Source organism: Scophthalmus maximus, chromosome 3, assembly GCF_022379125.1.
Source record: "Scophthalmus maximus strain ysfricsl-2021 chromosome 3, ASM2237912v1, whole genome shotgun sequence".
Lineage (NCBI taxonomy): Eukaryota > Metazoa > Chordata > Actinopteri > Pleuronectiformes > Scophthalmidae > Scophthalmus > Scophthalmus maximus.
In genome coordinates, this window is record NC_061517.1 from 1,889,879 (window position 1) to 1,912,500 (window position 22,622).

At 50.5% G+C, this 22,622-nt stretch overlaps 1 protein-coding gene across 2 annotated transcripts in view; it reads right to left on the reverse strand.

The window, feature by feature from the left end:
• Nucleotides 1–22,622, reverse strand: part of scube3 (signal peptide, CUB domain, EGF-like 3) — a 72,643-nt gene that overhangs the window by 41,099 nt on the left and 8,922 nt on the right. For both annotated transcript variants that reach the window (XM_035645389.2, XM_047331257.1), the window contains exons 2-3: nt 8,959–9,081; nt 5,250–5,375 (exon numbers count right to left, since the gene is read on the reverse strand). In XM_035645389.2, the coding sequence (XP_035501282.2) occupies nt 5,250–5,375; nt 8,959–9,081 (249 nt within the window). The remainder of the gene's footprint in view (nt 1–5,249; nt 5,376–8,958; nt 9,082–22,622) is intronic.

A 22,622-nucleotide genomic window follows, 5' to 3' on the forward strand; every position in this document is an offset into this window, starting at 1 on the left:
CGCTGTCCGTCATCAAAGCTGAGCATGCATCCGTCCCCACAGAACTCACTCTGTCGTCCAGACCGGCCCCCGGAGAGACCAGGAAGTGAGCGGCCTGGACGGACGGAGCCTGGCCTCTCTGGGCTCTCCGTCTGCAGGTCGCCGAGGGGCCGCGCACTCCTTAATAAGGCGGCAAATCGGAGCCATGTGCAGCGACATGGGAGCAGAGCGGCGTGGTCGCGGGGGCCCCTGCAGTCCCCCCCGGCCCCGGCCCCGCTCCGCGAACAGGCACCGGCTCAGCTTCCCCGAGTGACACACTCACGCACACTCACGCACACACACACACACACACACACACACACACACACACACACACACACACACACACACACACTCACAGCCAGCTTCAATTAAAACGAGATCCTTTCTTATTTTAAACAGGATTACCACCATTTCCTCCTAAAGCCTTTGTTGCTCCCGGAGTTCGGAGACAGTCCGAACAGAGACCAGGGCGCCGGGTTTGAACAGCTGCCCGAGAAGAGACGCTAGAATCTGTGGCTCGGCGACGAGCCTCCGCTCCGTCGGCGAGATGTTCTGATGCGATCACCCGCAGAAGACACATCATGAGCGTGGGTGACTGGGACTGTCGGCCTGAAGCTCCGACTCACATCTGCAAAAACTTCTGTTTACTGCAGCGAAAGGTTTGATTTTCTTTTTAATGCTTTTACATAATCAGAGCTCATAAAGCTTTGATTGAACTCTGGCTCTTTTTGACTTTAGGCCCGTCTCCCAGGTAACCACTCTGGTAAACAAGCACAGACTTTGAGTCCACGTCCAATCTCTCGCCGAGTTCTTTCCTAAATGAGAAAAAAAATAACTATGAGCTAAGTAAGATCATCTCCAAAACAAGTCTGGGAGTGTTTTTTAAAAACAAAACCCCGGGATGAGTGTTCGGGGTGGACGAGCCCCTGTGCCAAGGAGACGGGAGGCCCCGCGCTGACGTCTGACGGCTCCCAGTCCGCTGCGCGCCTCTACACCCCTGAACCCAGTGTCAGGCTTGAGTTTCCCCCCAAGGCCCCGACGGTGGGCGCAGCTGGAACTGTTCATTTCACGGGGGGCACGGGACTGAACGATCCTGCGAGACCGTGTTGATGCAATCTTCAGGAGGCGGAGCTAATGCACCGATCTCACAATCCGTCCTCAAAAAACTCCTCGGCCGCCCCGGCTCGTCTCTCGGCCCGTGCGCGTCACGACAGCGGCGAGGGCGACTGCTCGCCGGGGAAGGTGCAGGCCGAGGAAGCGAGTGAGTGTTGTGACGGAAGAGGAGTTCACCAGATCACTTAAATCCTTAAAACCCGTCAAAGACGGAGGTTATCATCGCCGCCTCGGAAGATTTAAGAGAGGAATGCTTTTAGGAGGCTGCAGAGCAAATCAGCGCGACGCTCCCTTCGATGACCACTGTCTCCCCATCAGGACCTGGTCAATGACACGTCTGTCTGAAATCCTCCCGTCTGATGAGCCAGCCCCTCGCAACGCCAACCCCCAAAGGGAGGACGAGAGCAGGGACGCGAGGGACGACTCGCCCGCTGATGGATGAAGGGACGAATGGACAACACGGCTGTACAATTAAAGACTGAACCGCGGCAACTGATTTGACCTCCATCTCATTCGCCCTTCAAAAGGCTGCAGTGACATCGCCTGGTGTGTTATAGATCATGGTCCGTCTTTGGGGAAGGTGAAAGTAAAGAAAGGGCATTCATTAGCCTGTAAATTGCACGGGGGAATTGAGCCGCGCTGAATCAATACAAACCAAATCAGTGTCGGTCAATAGAGATCGAAGGAACACGGTGTGTTAAGCTGTGTGTGTGTGTGTGTGTGTGTGTGTGTGTGTGTGTGGGGGGTGACATAAGGTAAGTAAACAACTCAATGACGAAAGATCATCTTTCGGCCCCCTGTGGAACGTCTGCGTCGGCCCCCTTCCCTCCGTCTCTGCCAGAGAGTCGCTACTGTGGCATATTCCCACTTTATGGGAAAACACAGGAGAAATATCCTCTGTTGCTCCAGACAGAAGTGCGGCGTTGTGATTTGCGGCCGCGAGGACGGCCGCGAGGACGGGGGTGGGGGTGGCGGGGGGGGGGGGGGGGGGGGGGGGCGGAGTGTTTGCGCAGATGCTCACGATATTAAGCTACTTGAGAGTTTAACGAACTAGTAATGATAAGAGGGTATTTTGGGTTTTCCGTCGGACCTCAACCAAAACACGTAGGTCATAAATGTGGGGACGGCGGTGCTGCAGCGGGGGGGGGGGGTGACTAATAGCCTTTCCCCCCCCGCATCTGGTTTTCATTGCAAAGAGGATGTGTGTTTTGGATTAAATTGACATTGATTCCTCTGTTTTTCCTAAGACTCGAGAAATCCCTTTTACGGCCGCGCCATCGAACGGACCGCGGTGATTGAATACCCCCCCCCACCCCCTCCCCCCGCCTTCGCCCCCCTCCAGATAACAGTAATGACAGTTATAAAAGATGTAATCAAGTGCTCATATGCCTCACTTCCTCCCTTCACGTGCGAGCGTGGCGAGCGGCACAAAGGCTCGCCGCGAGGTAAATTATACAGCGGGTGACATCTCACTCGGCGCAGACGGGCGCAGCGTGCTGTGATGTCGCAGCGCTTCCACCTGGCTGACTCGCTGACATTGTTGTTGTGGGGCGTTTAGGGGGCAGACCTCGGAAAGAGCAGCGCATCCCGCCCAGTGAGGCGCGACGAGGCCAAGGCGTTCTGCTTCACGCGCCGCCGCCGCCCGACGTCGTTATGCTGCCAACACGTCCCATCACCGGGAGCCGCGCGGCGAAACAAAGGCGACATCGACGGGGATGCGCACGCAGGACTGAGAATCGATTCTGAAATATGGGCCTGAAGAGTCGAGCGGAGTGGAGCTCGGTGGGAAAAACAACACGCGAAGAGAAAACACCTTCAAAAAGATCCCCGACTCAGAGTGAACTTTTTTGAGGATCAGGTGAGATGTCTCCTCCTCCTCCTCCTCCTTGGGCACATCTGGTCTTCAGGGGGCTCCGAGGGGTTTGACCTTGTCTGGGAACCAGCCGCTTAGGCTCCCCACTCCAGGACCGAGGGGAATAATCCTCTTCTCTCGGGGGCCAAAGAGGAGCTTAAAACCTGGAAGAGGAAGCTGGGGGCCTTAACGTTAAGACCCCCGGCTCTATACCTCTTCCTCTCCCCTCTTGTGTTTGTGCTGGGGATTATTCCCTCAGCCCGAGCAGAGCGGGGGCATTAGAACGAGTTAAATTCTCAAGAAAATGAAGTCTTCAGAGGCCGGTTCAGGTCTCCAGGCAATAGTGGGATTTGTGTTTGACAGCCGCAAATACTGTACAGCGTTTAATGTCGTCACGCCCCATCCGCTATAAAATAATTGGATTGATATGGTGAGAGGGGCTGCACGGTGACGCAGTGGTCAGCACTTTTGACTCAAAGCAAGAAGGTTCTGGGTTCGAGTCCCGGTTCAAACCAACCAGGGCCTTTCTGTGTGGAGTTTGCATGTTCTCCCCGTGTGTGCGTGGGTTCTCTCCGGGTTCTCCGTCTTCCTCCCACAGTCCAGAGACATGAGAATGGGGTCAGGTTCATTGAAGACTCTAAATTGACTGTAGGTGTGAACGTGAGAGTGAATGGTTGTCCGTCTCTGTATGTGGCCCTGTGATAGGCTGGCGACCTGTCCAGGGTGAACCCCGCCTCTCGCCCAATGTCAGCTGGGATTGGCTCCAGCCCCCCCCGCGACCCTTAAATGGATAAAGCGGTAGACGATGGATGGATGGCTGGATGGATGATATCGTGAGAGGAACACGAGAGATGCTCAGAGACAAATCTCAGTCCTTTGTGGCAGGAAAAACAAAAACCTGGAGCAGAAGAAGAAGAAGAGAAAACTCTCTCTCTCCGTGTTTGATCGTGTGCTTCACGACGACACGATCGCATCAACGGGATCAATGGAGGCAGCAGCAGCAGCAGCCACACAACCAGATATTGCGATTACACACCTGCACGCACGGCGGGAGCTGATCCACGGCCCCGAGCAAATGGTCCACGCGCCACTGCACGCCATTGCTAAATGGCTCGGAAAGAAGCTCCGCAGCTTTACACTGACGCAGCGAGAGAAAGACATCGGGACGAAAGAAAGAGATCACGGGGGCATCGTCGAGTCAGAGCAGGTTCATCATCGATCTACCGACGTGTTTTCCATCCCACTGGACCTGAATCCCGACATTACATTCAGTCCGCCGAGCGACCGCGGGGGCCGATGCGAGCGCGTCGCCTGCATGCGAGGGCCGACAATTTATTCTTCTGCCATCGCTTCACCTGAATGTGAAAGTGACCGATGACAGGAAACTCCCCGAGAAAAGCTCCACAGCCGCTGGCGGGGGTTCGAAGACGTCTTTTCACTACATCGAGTGCAACCGCGTGGAAAAAGAAACGCCCCGCGTCCGGGGTCGTGACGGAGACGGAGACGGTTGCCGAGCAGCAGCACCAGCAGCAGCAGGGGTCTGAGTTTGGGGGGGTTGGAAGGAATGAAAGTGAGGGGATGGGGGGCTGGTAGCAAGACGGACATAACAGGGTGGTGGGGGGCTGGATGATGTCATGTGTAGCAGCTCCCGACCCCCCCCCCCTTCATTTAATAACCTTTTAAGTGTAATTTGTTCTCTGTGAAATATTAAACCATGGGAAAGTGCGGCCAGCCCCCCCCCCCGCCGCCGCCGCCGCTCAGGGTCAAGCTCTTCATAAAGTTCACCCCCTTGTTTCTTCAGACTTCTTATTAGAAAGGGGAAAAAAAAACTGTCTCCGTTTACACGTTTTTACAAAAACACATCGGATACTAACCTGAAATGTGAAACATGGAAACCAGCTCACATGCGAAGCTGCTGACACATATATTACCATCCGTGATGTGACGACTCGACGCGCGGAGGGGAGAAGAATTTATGCAGCCACACGGGCGAAGTCAGGCTGAGTTTGAATATTTTTGACACCTGCAGTTTTAATGGACTTGGTTCTCGTGACAAAACGCCTTTTTTACAAACCAACGTCAGTGTCTGAATAATCAACCCGGCTGCAGAAAAGAAAAAAAACAGCTCAATACTCTCTCTCTCACACACACACACACACACACATACACACTCTCTCACACACACACACACACACACACACACACACACACACACACACACACACACACACACACACACACAGAATGTTAAATGCTCACTCACCGAGACAGTTGTGTCCGTCGTGTGCCAGGCGGAAGCCGTCGTAGCACGTGCACCTGTAGTTCCCCGGGATGTTGATGCACTCGTGGACGCAGCCGCCGTTGTACTCGGTCGCACACTCGTCCACATCTGCGGAGAGACGAGACGCACGGACGGACGTGAGCCGGGGGATATTTTGAAACGATCAGGACTTGAGATTTTGGGGGAAAGGTACTTGAAAAACCACAAGTGCATCGGGTCCCACGGGTCCCCACGTCGAACACCACTAAGTGTTGCTTTGGCAGTGTTTTGCTTGTTTTCCCTGATCGGTCCTATGTTCCCTCAGTCCTATGTTCCCTCAGTCCTATGTTCCCTCAGTCCTATGTTCCCTCAGTCCTATGTTCCCTCAGTCCTGTTCCCTCAGTCCTATGTTCCCTCAGTCCTATGTTCCCTCAGTCCTATGTTCCTTCAGTCCTATGTTCCTTCAGTCCTATGTTCCTTCAGTCCTATGTTCCTTCAGTCCTATGTTCCCTCAGTCCTATGTTCCCTCAGTCCTATGTTCCTTCAGTCCTATGTTCCCTCAGTCCTATGTTCCCTCAGTCCTATGTTCCTTCAGTCCTATGTTCCCTCAGTCCTATGTTCCTTCAGTCCTATGTTCCTTCAGTCCTATGTTCCTTCAGTCCTATGTTCCTTCAGTCCTATGTTCCCTCATTCCTATGTTCCTTCAGTCCTATGTTCCCTCAGTCCTATGTTCCCTCAGTCCTATGTTCCGTCAGTCCTATGTTCCTTCAGTCCTATGTTCCTTCAGTCCTATGTTCCTTCAGTCCTATGTTCCTTCAGTCCTATGTTCCTTCAGTCCTATGTTCCCTCTGTCCTATGTTCCCTCTGTCCTATGTTCCCTCAGTCCTATGTTCCCTCGGTCCTATGTTCCCTCAGTCCTATGTTCCTTCAGTCCTATGTTCCCTCAGTCCTATGTTCCCTCAGTCCTATGTTCCGTCAGTCCTATGTTCCGTCAGTCCTATGTTCCCTCAGTCCTATGTTCCCTCAGTCCTATGTTCCGTCAGTCCTATGTTCCCTCAGTCCTATGTTCCTTCAGTCCTATGTTCCTTCAGTCCTATGTTCCTTCAGTCCTATGTTCCCTCTGTCCTATGTTCCCTCTGTCCTATGTTCCCTCAGTCCTATGTTCCCTCGGTCCTATGTTCCCTCTGCCCTATGTTCCCTCAGTCCTATGTTCCCTCGGTCCTATGTTCCCTCAGTTCTATGTTCCCTCAGTCCTATGTTCCCTCAGTCCTATGTTCCCTCAACTCTATGTTCCTTCAGTCCTATGTTCCGTCGGTCCTATGTTCCCTCAGTCCTATGTTCCCTCAGTCCTATGTTCCTTCAGTCCTATGTTCCTTCGGTCCTATGTTCCTTCGGTCCTATGTTCCCTCAGTCCTATGTTCCTTCAGTCCTATGTTCCCTCGGTCCTATGTTCCTTCAGTCCTATGTTCCTTCAGTCCTATGTTCCCTCAGTCCTATGTTCCCTCGGTCCTATGTTCCTTCAGTCCTATGTTCCTTCAGTCCTATGTTCCTTCAGTCCTATGTTCCTTCAGTCCTATGTTCCTTCAGTCCTATGTTCCTTCAGTCCTATGTTGCTTCAGTCCTATGTTCCCTCATCATTTCTATTTAATTTCCCCCGTCTCAAAATTAGGCCCTGTGTTAGGGTGAGGGAACGTAGACACGCTGCCCCAGGATGCAGTAGCTTCATATTTTACAACAAAGCCTCGAGAGCAGCGGTGATCTGACTAACAATTTTTCAGAAAATAACAAACTATTCCATTAAAATCTGAGCACAGGTTTTAATCCTTTGGTTACAATTTCAGAGAAATGAGTGTGTTTCTGTTCCGTCTCCAGGAGGAAGTAGGAGGTAAACAGAGACGGGAAAACATCTGTGCTAATCAGTACGTTCACCTGTTGTTGATGTAACAGCAATTATTGATTTGAGTTTTTTAAAGCCTAAAACTGATGGCCAGGATTTGATGCCATATTTGAAAAATGTGACTAGTTTCATGCCAGGACATTGTTTTTTTTATTTTTAATGTAAGCAGTATCGAAAACAACACAGTCCAATATCCATCCACCCATCGTCTACCGCTTTATCCATTTACACTGTCCAATAAACGAAATATAATTATTTATTGAAAAAAACAAAACATTCCTAGACAATTAAAAATAAAAAGGAAACACACGTGGTTAAATTAAAGCCCTTTATGTGATCAGCAAAATAACTTCCAGTCAAATCAGCACCGACATCTCTGACACATCGCTGACATTATGTGGCCTGACCGGCAGCCGACGCTCAACGAAAAAGGCCTCAGCCTCAACGCATCGACCAATGTGACGCGGCGGCAGGAAGAGAGGGAGAAGCGGCAGATCGGTCCGACAGCCTGAGTGGAGTTGTCCGTTACGGTTACGATGACGGTCGAGAGCAGCGCACCGAGGAGACCCCTCCGCGCAGCACTCACCGGCCCCTCTCAGGGCCGACCATCCTCGGATGCTCGGCTCCTTTTTTCGAGGGGGGGGGGCGCGTCTCGCTCGGGCGGCTTAAATCGGACCTGACAGCAGGAGGATGGGACGGCAACAAAGAAGCACTCTGCTGCTCCTCTCTGGCTCTCTGCTTCCCCACGTCGCCATTGACGTGGGGGAGCGTCGGCCATTGTCACGTCCTACCGCGGCAACTCCAAAGCTTATACGTGGAAGTAATAGGTCGTGACTTTGAATTGTAAGGACTCAAACATAATAGCTTTTGGTTTCCTGAAATATTCGAACGCGTGACATCGCGATTCAAAAAAGACCCTGGCAGCAGCTGCAGGTGACGCGGACCAAAGTCCTGAGGTCGATCACTGACACTCGTCTGAGTCGCGGACGTGAGGCCTGGAGACGCGCGACAGACCAAGACCACGTCCTTGTCTTTCTGCCGCCGTAGGCCTCCGCCTCGTCGGACGGCGTCGGCGTGCTCCTAGAAGTCGCACCACCGGTGTCTGAAAGCGCTCTCGTGTTTCTTTCTCTTCTTTCTTGTGTCAGCGATGCTTTGGAATTTTTTTTCTTCAAACAAGCCCATCAGCCCCGAGGAGCCGCCGTCGGCGCAGCGGAAACCCAACCGTGCATATATTTTACAATGGACTCTCAATAGGGCAAAACTTTTTTTATCACCCACAGGCAGAAGGCCACGAAAAACACTCGCTTAAAGTAAATGAAAGAATAATACTAGTGAAGGGGAGAGAAAGAAAAAAAACCGACATTGAGAAATATGGTTTTGTAATAATACTAATAAAAAATTGAGTGATATAATGATCCGACGGCTCTGGGCACATTGAAAGAGGCAAGTAAAACAGACTTGTGTCTGACTGCGCGCGGCCCGAGCTGCCTCCGGCTGTGGAGATATCCCCGGCTGCTTGGCAGCAGCTCCCGACTGCCGCCTCAGCCGCTATCTTAACTCTGCTCCTCCGAACATGTGCGGGAAATCTACCGCTTCATTTCATCTTGTCACAAAGGAGCCCCCCCCCCCCGCACCCGGCTTTCCCTTGTCTCCCCCGCGCGCCCCTCCTCCCTCTCTCAGAGTCTTAACGGCTGAGAAGTTGCGCTGGGTGAGACGCAGGCGCCCATCAGGCCCGGCGCTGGTCCGGCGGGTGGCGTTCAGAGAGATGGGAGACACGTCCTTCTGACGTGGGTGAAACCTCCCGCCCCTTTTTACCTTCACAATGTTTGCCGTCGCCTTTGTAGCCCGACTTGCAGATGCATTTGTACGACTTGAGGGTGTTCTGGCAGATGGCGTCGATGCTGCAGTTGTCCAGCGCCTCGGCACACTCGTCCACATCTGGAGGGGAAGGGAAGAGGAGGCAGGAGGTTAGGAACCGTGTGTCACGTGACCGATTGTCTGAATGTCAAACGCAGCACAGTTTGTGCCACGTGCGAACAATCTGGGCGAGATACAGAGCACACTAAAAGGACAGAGGTCAAATTCAATATGAACGTGAATGTGAACCGTACATAGAGGTTAAATCGTTGCCAGGTTAAAAGGAAATTTCCCCCCCGAAATGATAAACAACCTCTTATCCTGAATCCACTTACTGATTGAAAAAAGGGTCCTGACAAAATATCCAAGAGACTCAATGAAAGAAAGAAACAGAAAGACGCCAAATCATGAACCTTGGTTGGATGTCATCTTTTTTTTGAATCCCTGTCATTTCTCCACTCCATCCATTCTCTTCAGTGTCGGGTCCGATATCGTGACCGTGTACTTGTACTGCAGTTTGTAGCAAAAACACGCAAACTGTACACGACCATAATATTTCATGCTACTGTATGCAGACACATTCCAAAAGGTATATTTCTTCTTTTCCAGCAAGTACTTATATCAGTACTTGTATCGGTGCATCTTTAGTCTCTCAAAATTAATAAAATCTGCCCAAAAGATAATTAAGAACTGAAATAAATATTTGAGAATCGGCTTCTGACGAAAATGAAATCAAGGTCACAACATGTTAAAATACAACTGAGGCTGATGAGACTGGCATTGGTTTCTCACGCATCAGGTCAATGTCGACAGGGGAAGCAAATTCAATACAATTCTCACTGAAGGGGCAAAATAAATGTCTGCGTTGAATTTCGGGGGCAATCCGTGAAATATCAGTTGAGACGTTTCAATAAAACAGAAAATCTTTTGCCTCAGTGAGTCGGGGGGGGGGGGGGGGTAAAAATAAAAGGCCATATGATTCATCCTCTGGACGTCGTGAACGTCTGAAAAGATCTCAACAAGTATTTCACCGATTACTGCACCGTGAAATTTACAGTCTGGAGCAAAGTGGGGGAGCGAGCGACTGACGTCCCTGAAGCCAAGCGTCCAGCCATAGGTCTTTTATCCCGTAGCACTGATTGAGCTCATTTCAGTTTTGTAGGAACTTCAAAGAACCCAGAACAAGCGGAACCTAGGTTCACTCAACTTCTCCTCCTCGCCCTGGATATGAGATATGAACAGAGAGAAAAGAAGCTCGGTACATGACGGTAACTGTTGTGCAACTGCTGCATTGAGTTTTGACTCAGCATGTGAAACGGTAAGAATGGAGACGGGTTTAACATGAAGTTTGATCAGGTTGGCCTTCGCGGAGCCCCTAATCCCACCAAATCCCAGTTAACTAGCCCAGGTGTTTAGGATTTACCCCCCCGCACACATGGGGACGGGCAGCTTAACAAGGTTTACATAGCTTCCAGCATCCAGCCTTATCACAAACGCTCTGCAGGAGCCGGCGCGTCCCACTGGGAAATGACCTGCAATCTAAACCCCGGAGCTTAGTGCGCCGACCAGACCCGCCCGCTCCCGGAGGACGGGGAGCTGCGGCTGCGGGACGGGGGGCCGATGACGAAGCCCTGGCGGAGGGGCGAATCCAATATGCACAAGGCAACACCTGCGCGGGGGAAATCACATTTTCTCCGGGAGGAAGGCAACGCTGCGAGGTCGGACCTCAGTGCGAGAGACTCTTCATCCCGCCAAGATGAGAGTTTAGCATTTCACTCCGGTGACACTCGACGGCTGTGTGAGAACCCGATGCCGCGTCCGAATGAAGGTCGGCTTTCACAGTGCGGCTCACACGCCAGCGGCTCCGCGAGGACACGCGGGCGATTTGAGCACTTTGAGAAGCAATAAGATCTCATTTCGACTTCGTTATCACACGAATAACTAACATACGAACTGTGGAACTTGGGTCATGACTTCAGTACGACCGCTGGATGTGCCTGACGCGTGGCGCTGACGGGCACGGACACACCCCAGGTCCACCGGATGTCAGCCAGGACCCCTGTTGTTCGCAGAGACGGGATTTGATTGGCTGCTGGTGCCGCCTCGAGCTTTTCCCAACTTCAACCACACGAGCAAAGTAAAGGCGAGGCAACGCAACCGCCAAGGAGTTCGGCAGCGCGCGACGTCACCGCGTTAGAAAGTGGCTGAGCTTCCGTTGAAGCCTCCAACACTCTCTGGCTCTGTAAAACTGAATACTGACGACACATTGAGGCCATTTCAGAAACCCTCCATCTCTTCTTCTGAGCCTCGGTGGATCTGCTTTGTGCACTTTGGATCTTTCATCCCGTGGACACTAAAGGTTTCTATCGGACGGACGGACGGACGGTCCTCACGCACGATCTTCTCAGCACCGTTCGATATGACGCGGAATCCATGAGCGCAAGCTGCGTCTAGTTCGAGTTCCACCACCAGGCTGCTCAGCTGGTACAAAGGCTTTTCTTCTCCTCCTGAAAAAGCTTCATCTTTTTTCCCGAACACGTCGGACGTTACCGCAGCGACCGCTCAACGCTTTTTAGGGGGATTCGTGGAGAATTCTTTGTTGCATCAGATCATCCAGTCTCGGGGCTGAAGTAGCTCGGCCGGTCAAATCCGCAGGTCATGAAACCTAAAACATTCGTACTGCAGAGGAGGGGAAGGATTTATCTTTATATAATTTGGAAATCTTTTGAAATGCCTCCTCGTCGTCCACATCCATTTTTGGGGATCTTTCATTCCAGCAGCAAAAGACAACACCGGTCGCAGGATGCCACAGATATAAATAAGACAGGAGCGCTCGGAGTATTGGCACCTGATCTGTAACAACGGAATCTAATTGCACAGATTTCAGGTTGTGATAAATGTTGGGCTGCAGATACTTTTTCCGCGTTGCAGCCGCGTGTATATCACTTTTATTAATAGGCTCAGTTTCTCCAGGATCAAATGTTCGCCTGTTCAAACACGTTGGAAAAAGTCAACAGTTTCCATAAGGGTGCACTTGGGTTTTTTTTTCTCGTGACTGCGGCAGCGCGGAGAGTCGGGGGGCTCGTTCCTGGCCAAGATTTCCTGAAAGCCATCGAGCGACGCCGGAGCCCCTCGGAGCCCTCGATTGATTTATATTATGCGAGAACAATACTGATTCACCCCCGAGCGAGGGGGAGCGGCCTGGGTCCTTTCTCCTCGCAGCGCGTCTTCCAGGAGCAAGAGAGGCCAGGTGAGCGAGGGCAAAGTGTTAATCACCGCAAAATATCCGTCTTATTGTCTGGTTTTCCTTTGTGCCAATGTCTCGGCGGTAATTAATATTCATTATGACAGAAACTCAAAGGATCCCTCTTTTCATCCCGTTATTTATGTTTCCATCTGGAGCGTCGGCTCACTTTATCTTCGCAGAGTGCAGGGTTGTCAACTCTGGTGCTTTAAGTCTGACACGCACGCACACACGCACACACACACACGCACGCACGCACGCACGCACGCACACACGCACACACACACGCACGCACTCATATCTTTTAAAATAGGCCTCAAGCAAGAAACTACAGTTATGATTCAGAGATTTACAGCGGAACACATCAACTGTAAGTTTAACCAGGGATTTTTTTGAACCCAGAATGAAAATATATCACAGCTATAAACATTTCACACACACACACACACAAACACACACACACACACACACACACACACACACTCACCACAACTCCGTTTTTTCTCTTAACTCAAATTGACATCTGAAAAGACTTTGATGGCGTTCGCTGCTTCGGGCAGTTGTTGACTGCAGCAGCGGCGGACGGCGCCAGATCCCGAGGCGTGAGAAGAATAATGTCTTTACGTAAGTGGCATGTTACGATACGTAATACTATCAGTACCATCCTTAATGATGACGGGGAGCTGCTTGCTGTGCATTTCGGCTTCTCAAGAAACAAACAGAACAGCCTCTATGTTTGGTCGAAAGCACCTCGACCCGTGACGTTATGTAACTGAACCTGCTCCCTCCTTTCCAAAATTCCCTTCCAATCAATCAACGACAGCTGGCGGAAAAACAAAACGGCACCACAACTGCATCTTTGTGCAAATATTACTTTTTTTACACAGTTACTGCACAAGCCGACACTTCACGAGTCTGTGACAGCGGATGCACACTGCGGCTACAAGGACCGCCATTGGCCACTCCTTCCCCCCTCCCCCTCCCCCATCGCCTTCCACGTCCCGCCTGTTAGCATTTTCAAAATACAGGAAGCAACAGGTTGTGATGAAGATTTAGCCTGTGCCACTCGCTGTGGCATTTTATTGGCGCAAAAGTATCTATTTTAAAGCTACAGTGTGTAATATTTTGAAGAACTTATTCACAGAAATTGAATATATTGTCCATAACTGTGTGTTCATATATGTATAATCACCCATGTGTTTTCGTGAATGAGTTGGATATAGTTCCATGAGGTGGACCCGACCTCCGTGTGAGTCTCCATGTTTCTACGTCGTGTTGAATACGTATGTTGAACTAAACGCTTCCAGAACACGTCGCGTTCACGTTGAATTTTCAGACGCTATAAAGTGTCCCCTGTCGGGTGCTCAGTTGGCTGCGGTTTGCAAATTTACCACCAGAGGCCGCCCGAAAATTATAAAAATTACACACTGAGGCTCTAAATGACACGGCTCATCACTTTGCAAATTTGCCCCCCGGTGCTTTTTTTTGTCCATTTGACTCTAAATGAGATCACGATGTAAATAATGAACATCGTCCTGTTATTGAAGAAGACTTGAACTCCTCAGGAAAATGTTTTACTGACGTTAAAAATGAAGTAAAGTCATTTTCTCATAGACTTCTAGAGAAACAGCCAGTTGAGTCGCCCTCTGCTGGTCAGTTCAGAGAATACAGGCTTCAGGCTCTTCAGCAGTCCAACACTTCACCATAGAGCCTTTAGTGTGAGCTCCACAAAATAGAACAAATACAAATTAAGGAATCCCAAGCCACGAATTACAATCATCCAATCGTCTGTCAAGTCCTTGTTTGAAAGAATAAATAAAAAATCCAGCCATAAATGTTCGTGGGAGCGTTCCAACGGACACATGAACAACAACAGCTCAACGTGCTGCTCAAACCCAACTGCCTGGTCCGTGGAAATAAACATGTCAGAAGTAATTCATCCCTCGGTCCAGAACCAGAGGACGCTCCTCACAAAGGCCCGAGGAAAAAAGCATTTTTGGGAAATGCCGTCCTGGTAATTGACTCATGCCTGAGATGAAAAGATTGTGTTTTTCATTGAGAGTTTATTTCATTCTTTTGAGCTGAGGAGTCAGAGTTGTTGGGAACAAGTTAAGGCGGCGGAGGACGAAGCCAAGGATGAATAAACAAAAGTCAAAATAACAAAACCGGAGAAGAAAGAGATGTTGGGCAACGCTCAGATGTTTAAACAGTTTCCCCCCGAGGGATGTGTCATTTTGAATATTGCTGCTGTAGCCGCGGCTCTCCGGTTCATGCACTTGAGCACATTAAAGCCACAAATAGCTCGAGTTCTGTGTTTAAACCCACTGACATTCTTGGAATATTGAATTCAATGATTTTGTTGGATGAAACAAAAGTCACTGCATGTTTTCTCTCTCCCCCGAAACTGATTTACTTCACGCTCCATTTGTTTGCTCAATAAAACTTTTAAAATTTGCAGCGAGTCGAGACGTCCCAGTCCCCCGGTGAACTGTTGCAGACTCTTAACTCACTGCTTGTGGCGAGCGGCGGTAGGGGAGGAGGGGGACGCGGGCCCATAAACGGGATTTATTAGAATTGTAATAAATTCGCCGGATTAAAAACATTCTTCTATCCTCCCGAGGTGATGATCGGGAAAGTTATTCTTAAAAGGCCATTAGTCCCATTTATTCCAGAGCCGTCCCCACATGTGAGTCCGAGGGGGGGGGGGGGGGGGGGGCTGCTGAGGGCCGTGGAGGTGAGACCCTGTCAGAGGTCCTTCCCTCCCTGATTAATGGGAGGCTCTGGAATAAGCAGTGTATTTAACTGGGCCAGCTCGAGGGGCTGCGAGCAGGAGTCAGACTCCGAGGGGGGAAAGCGCGAGTGTGTGGGAGAATTGTCGGGCCGAAGGTGTGCAGTTCAAACATCGGGCAATGTTTACTTTGAGTGTTGGGACCCTCGCTGTTTGCTTTGCCCCCCTCCTCCCACCCCAGACCCATCACCTTTTCCTTTAGATGCAGAAATAGACTGAGTGGAGCTGGGACACCCAAAGGTGTAGCTTTACTCGCACCGCCCTGCGGCCAACTCCAAAAAGTCATAGTCCGAGAATACGGGGCCGAGCAAATGCGTTCGGACAACGAGGCGCAATAGAAACCCTCAGCTGCGGAAAACGACTCGCGTGCGACAGTCGCACATTTGCGTTTTTTCCGCAGTACAGACGAAACGTTCTCTCTCAGGACAAAGGCATTCTCACAAGAGACGCTCCGACTTTCACGAGCCCCTCGCAGCGGAGGAGGAGGAGGAGGAGGAGGAGGAGGAAGGCTGCTGGGTTCACTTCCATAAAAAAGGTGTTCTTGGATCACAGCGTATGTCGTACTCTGTATAATTACACAGGAACAAGTATTGTAATTATCCATCTTAGAACCACACTTACACTATAGTTAGGTTTGCGGGTTAAGGTCAGGATAATTACTGTAGGTGCAGAGCAGCGGAGTCTAAATGGCTCAACTGTGTGAAGGAAGCAAACTGTTACACCTCTTTTGACTCAATTATATATTTATTGTAAAGATTATTGGTATCTGCTCCCAGTATTATTTCTAACAAAAATCGGTTATCAGCCTCTCAGGTTAGTAATAATCGGTATCGGTCAACCCTTAAAGCAAAGCAACAGGTCTGTTGACGTCAATAATATCTAGCTGCTGCTTTAATGTGGGATCACTGCACCCACAGCACATGTTCAACGAAAAAATGGAAATTTGCATACAATGTTCATTCCTGTGTCACGACAAATCTACTAACCGCACACTTAAAGATCCATCCATCCATTATCTCTATTATATCTCCATTATCTAAACCGCTTCATCCTATCCCAGCCGAGATTGGGCGAGAGGCGGAGGTTCACCGTCGCCAGCGTATCACAGGACCAACACAGACAATGTGCGCAACAAGATGGCTAGCGGCAACATCGGCGAGGTTCAGCCATAAGACGTTCACGAGCTGCTAACATGCTAATGCTAACTGTCTGCTGACACACCTGCCGTCCTCTTGTGGATGCTACCTGCTAATGCTAATGCTAACTGTCTGCTGACACACCGGCCGTCCTCTCGTGGATGCTAACTGCTAAAGCTAACTGTCTGCTGACACACCTGCCGTCCTCTCAAGGATGCTAACTGCTAATGCTAACGCTAACTGTCTGCTGACACGCCTGCCGTCCTCTCCTGGATGCTAACTGCTAATGCTAACGCTAACTGTCTGCTGACACGCCTGCCGTCCTCTCGTGTATGCTAACTGCTAATGCTAACGCTAACTGTCTGCTGACACGCCTGCCGTCCTCTCCTGGATGCTAACTGCTAATGCTAACGCTAACTGTCTGCTGACACGCCTGCCGTCCTCTCCTGGTTAATAACTGCTAGTGCTAACGCTAACTGTATGCTGACACGCCTGCCGTCCTCTCGTGGAGGCGCTGCCTCTGCTGAAATGACGTGAGTCTGGGGGCCTAACGGGAAGTGAGGACGGGGACAGGAAGTCACTGTCGGCTGTCGCTGCGTTATCACGGCAGACTGTGAAAAGATGTCGTGGATTTTCAAGTTGTTGCAGGGCACGAGACTCAGCAAACGTCCGTGGTTTTGATGAAATGCAGACGTCAACATTAACACAGAATTTAGCATCTCACCCCCCCCCCCCTCACACACACCCCCCTGCCCCCGGCTAATGAAGGGACACTCTGTTGGCTGTCCAGCGAGTTGTGAATAAAAATATCAACTGCTTCCATTCGGGATATTTACACTCATCCTTCACACACTCTAAATGTTTAGGGATCACGACCGCTGACTGATCCTGTGCTTTCAAAACGCCTGTGATCACAACTTCAAACCGCCGCGTCCCCTCCCCGCTCGCGTCCGCCGACCGTGAAGCCTCAGGGGAATCCGAGGGCGACGGCAAAATGAAGAGGAACGTGCGAAAGAAAAAAACAAAAAACGGAGCTTCGGGGGAAAACGATAAGTTGTTGACACTTTGTTTGTACCGTCACATGCTTTTCCTATTTATTACTTATGTCATTGTGTGCGGCTTCCCACTATTACACGTGAAGTAAAGTTTACTTTACACAAGGATCAGCGCACAGTCCATGAAAACAGCTGTTTCCAAAAATAATTAACCATGATGATGTCATAGTGGTGTCATCAGGGCCATGTTGGCTCAGGCTCGATGCGCTGGGTCTGAACCAAAGTATCCAGCAGGCGGAAAAAGGGTCGAGAGAAAAGATGCGGCTGCCAGATTGTTTTGTAGAAATTGTAGGATTCTGATGTTTGGTCAAAACACGCAGGTTGAATCAGAGCTGTGGTGATGATGGACAGCTCAGACTCAGACTCAGACTCAGACTCAGACTCAGGTCCAGACTCAGGTCCAGACTTAGACTTAGGCTCAGTTCCAGTTCCAGTTCCAGTTCCAGGCCCAGAGCTGTGTGAATAAATGACGGCCGGTCTCTGTGATTTTGATCACAGAAGGAGCATCTGGCGCTGCGCCTCCCCTGTAGCGCGTGGCCCTAATAGACTCTGACTCACGGACCTCCGGACCACCTCCAGAAGGAAAACACTTATTACAGTAATTAAGCGAATCATAGAGAAATACTGCGAGAGCACGGCGAGCGGCCGACGCGACACGCGCTCAAGTGTCAAGAGGCCTAACCCGTGCAACGCTGAATAAATGAGCTCAGCTTGTAACCGTTTCCCATTCGGATCCGGAATGTGACAAGAAATTCATTTGTACCTTTCAGGGTTTCTTTGCTACGTGTCCTTCACCCTTAATGATTTCTCGGCCTGGCGCGGCAGCAGCAGACTCTCTGTGAGGGGAGGGTGGCACTTAGTCCAGCTGTGAACCTTATATTTATACAACCAGAGCTAACTGACATGACACTCTCCCCTCTGCACACAGCAATTACATTCATTGGCGGTTGCCTTTGGCCAGATACAGTACCAACTATAAAGATGGCAACGTAGCAATTACGGCACAAGTGTGATATTTTTAGATGCTTCCTGTCAAACTGAGGCCTAAAGTGAATGGTTCTCTGTGCGAGCTGCGGGGCGGCCGGCATTAACTACGACGGCTCAGAGAAGTTCAGTGTGTGTGTGTGTGTGTGTGTGTGTGTGTGTGTGTGTGTCGTCTGAACGCCGAGAGACAACACAATCGCTCCAGGCAAACGTTTTTCACTTTAACACGCGTCTCTGTACCAGACCGCGTGAAATCTGAAATCTGAAAGGTTTGACCTTCACAGAACGCGGCAATACAGTTGATATAAGGGCGATTGATTGTTTTCAAAAAGTAAACACAATATTATCCAAAGTATGAAATTGAGCCAGGTTGAACCAGACAAGGGATTTAACATGGCAGACGATGTGAGATGGGATGATGAGAGTTCATCTGCAGCCAATCAGCATTGAGTTATAATTATGTCTATGTGAAAAATTGCAGTTTGTCATATGCAAAAAAACAAAAACTGTAATATACGATGATAATTAACAAAAAAAGAGGACATTTTCTAGAAAAAAAGGACTTTTTTTTTTTAAATTAATGACTATTAATTCGGGTTTTTTAGCTATGCCTTTATGTTTATTGTGATTATGATGATTATATTTACAATCATTACTTCTGAAAACTTCATCAATTGTTATGCATCAGCCACATTCACACACTTAATCATCAGTGCAGCAGCATGTCGCCCGGCAACAGTGGGCTCATATTTCCTAAAAAGTATAATCGTGTTATGTTTCTTTATTTATATCATAAAGAAAAAGCTAGAAGGCTCAGGCAAAAATGTTTTTACTTCTAAATTCCACCAACAGATGGTTCCTGTTAAATGCACATTAAGAAAAATATTATAATTTGAAACCCTATTTTGAACAGGTCACCTAGACAACAGATGTACCGGCATTGTTTTTGAGACATTTTGATCAGAAAAACACAAAAGTCCTCCAGTTCCAGTTTCTTCCACTGGAATATTTCCCTTCTTGTCTCATAGCAAACGGAACATCTTTGGGTTTTGGTCTGTTGGTCGAGACAAAGGACACTTTAGGATGCGCAGGACTCCGGGAACCGATTTTCATAGTGATCGATAATTGGTTGCAGCCCGTGAAATGCCTGCGTGATGGATAGTTACAATGTGAGAGGAAAGCAACAGCCGCTGGTTGCCATCAATCAGCGTTGAAAGCCATCGCAGTCCACGACAACTGCAAACGTGGAGTCGAACCGGACGTGATGAAAACGCCGCAGGGTGAGAAACGGTTTCTCTCTCGGCGCCGCCGTCCGATGGGGAAGTCTCGGATTCATCAGCGAAGTCGTTCCTGCAGTTTCTACCCAGAATGCATTTGCCAGAACTTCGCCACATAAATAACTTTTATAACATTTCTTCAATCTTTTTTTCAATCCGGATTCCTTGATGTATCGGGTTGGATTTTTCCATTACTAAGCAGAAATAAGAGCATTTCCTTTCACTCGCAGCAGTCTCTCTCTCTCTCTCTCTCTCTCTCTCTCTCTCTCTCTCCCTCTCTCTCTCTCTCTGTCTCTCTCTGTCTCTCTCTCTCTCTCTCTCTCCCTCCCTCTCTCTCTTCCTCTCCCTCTCTCTCTCTCTCTCTCTCTCTCTCTCTCTCTCCCTCTCTCTCTCTCTCTGTCTCTCTCTGTCTCTCTCTCTCTCTCTCTCTCTCTCTCTCTCTCTCCCTCTCTCTCTCTCTGTCTCTCTCTCTCTCCCTCTCTCTCTCTCTCTGTCTCTCTCTCTCTCTCTCTCTGTCTCTCTCTCTCTCTCTCTCTCTCTCTGTCTCTCTCTCTCTCCCTCTCTCTCTCTCTCTGTCTCTCTCTCTCTCTCTCTCTCTCTCTCTCTCTCTCTCTCTCTCTCTGTCTCTCTCTCTCTCTCTCTCTCTCTCTCTCTGTCTCTCTCTCTCTCTCTCGCTCACCATCAGGAATGTAAACACACACAGTCTGTAAACAAGGCTCTCCCTGACCCCCAACCCCCCTCCGACAACGCTGACCACCGCAGACCAGCCTAATGATGTCCCTCGCTGACACCCCCCCCCCCCACAAACTCTCAAATAGAGACGCAGACCCATTATTCAGCCGGGAGGTCACGGGAGGGAGCGGGGACGAGGGCACGAGAGGAGGGACGGCGGTGTGGAGTCGGTCACGGGCCTGAGGTGACAAACAATCCCCCTGATACCTTCTTCTGCTGAGTCACACTCATCCCCAATCAGTGAGTGACGGAGAAGGAAAACAAACACGGGGGCTCTGAGGTGGGGAGGGGGGAGTCAGAGGATTAATGACGGAGGAGTCACTGCAGCTGGCCGAGGGACGGCACCACCGGCCGAGGCCCCTGAGCGAGCACATCAGCACTGGGCCCCGTGGGCCGCGGGGTCAGGGCGCCGCCGCCGCCGACTCCATCCTCCCCCGACAGCAGCGGGGAAACGTCGTCAGCGCGGCGCCGCATCTGCGTCCCAGAACAAAGGCCACGGCCGGGGTCGAGAGAGACGGAAGAGACGGGGGGAAACAGGGGAGAGAATCTTCTGGTGTTAACCACAACGCCACAGTTGAAGAGAAGCACCACAGGCCTCATTTGGAACATATTGTTCGGATTAGAGCCTCGATAAATAAACACGCTCCGCACGGCTTCCTCCCCGAGGGCGCGAGGGGCTCGGTTTGTTCCTCACCACGGGGGCCTGGCGCAGCGCATGGAGCCGTCGTCTCTCTCGCTGTTCTGAGGCAAAGTTTTAGGTGATTTAAATGTCATTCATTCTCATCGTCTGTCGGCCCGGCAACCAAACTAAATGAAGTGACAAACAGTGGTCACCGCCGCCGCCGCCGCCAGGGCCTCGCTGGCTGCTGATGAAGCGGTTTTCTGCTCGAGGAAGAAGACGAGGAGGAGGAGGAGGAGGAGGAAAGGTACCCTGACAGACGGGGGGGGGGGGGGTATTGGACTGAAGGCCCAGGCCACAGTGAGGGAGGGGCCTCAAAAAAGCCAGGAATTAAATTGTTTGTTTCAGTTTGTAATGTGTTTTATTCCCAAGTACTCACTCCTTACCGTCCGGTGGGAATTCTCCTAACTGAATAAAATTGCTGAACTTAGTATAAAAAGAAGGAACCGTGGGGGCTCTGTGGCCCCTCCCCCCTCTGTGGCCCCTCCCACCTCTTACCTAAGGTAGAGATCAGGTAGCAGAGAAGAAAAGGAAAGAAGCGGAAAAAAGGGAAAAGAAAGCAAAGTGACGGAAAACTGCTCCGACAAAATTGTCTCTCCTTTAACTCTCCTTTAATAATGGTGTAAGAATTATGAATCCATCCATCGGTTATTATCATGTATCGCTAATCCTGTTCGCGTTGCGTTTCAGAAACCCAAGCGGCAGACGTGTTAACGTCAAGACGATCCAAAATATGACTTATTTCAACTTGGTTACGTCAAGTTAGAAATAACTTGACCTTCGCTTTTCTGTGTTTCCCATGGCGTTGGACGAACGCCGACGTTTTCCCCGATGGAAATGTGGCAGCAAAACGTTCTCCTGTCCAGAGAACAGCAGGAGAGCTCAATGACGCCGGACGCCGCGTGTTGCAGTGTTCCATCATTGGGAAGGTGCACTTTGCTCAAGTCTTGTTTTCCAAGACCCCGAGTGGAGATAGTCAGTCGACACTCTGCCGCAGAGAGAAAGTGGCCGGGGGATGAAAGTGAGCGACTGTCCGAGCGCCTCGGGTCACGGACGTCAACGCGGTGCTCAGGCCGAACGCTGAACCTGAACGGGAGGCGCTTGAATGAAAGCTGCGGCCTCGGCCCCCGACAACAAGACGTCCGTGAATCAGACAAACTGGGAACAATGAGCCGGAGAGAAGAAGCTGTAATGGAGCCTCATTTGGGGAAGTGAAAGCTAAGTGCAGTCATTAACACGCCGGTCTGAAACACATCACTCGCCGGAGTCGTCCTCGCCGCCTCCCACAGATCAGAGCGGCTCCTGTGACTCATGCAGCGCGTCGCTCGCGCACAGATCTCTTCTTTTTGTTTTGTTTTCATCATCGAGGGGTTTTCACCACTCGCGTAGCGTCGAGATCATAATCTCCCTCGGCTGCTTTGCAACGACACGCACGGCGGGCGGAGGGTTGCGGATGCTCCGACTCCTCCCCCAGGCTCCACCTGCCTCCGACACCTTCGGGGCTCGGCTCTCGACGCGGGAGGGGGCGTCGGAAAACACAAGGCCCCCGCGGGTCGGGACGGGCCCACGTCACCGTCCCGTCACTTCTCAGGCTTCCTCCTGCGAATCCTCTGTGACCTGAATACATCTTCCATTTGCCGCCTGTTCAAAAATAATAAAAAAAATGAAAAAAGTACTTGCTCCGGCACCTTGGCAGACAAACGGGGACTTTTTGTGTGTGTGTGTGT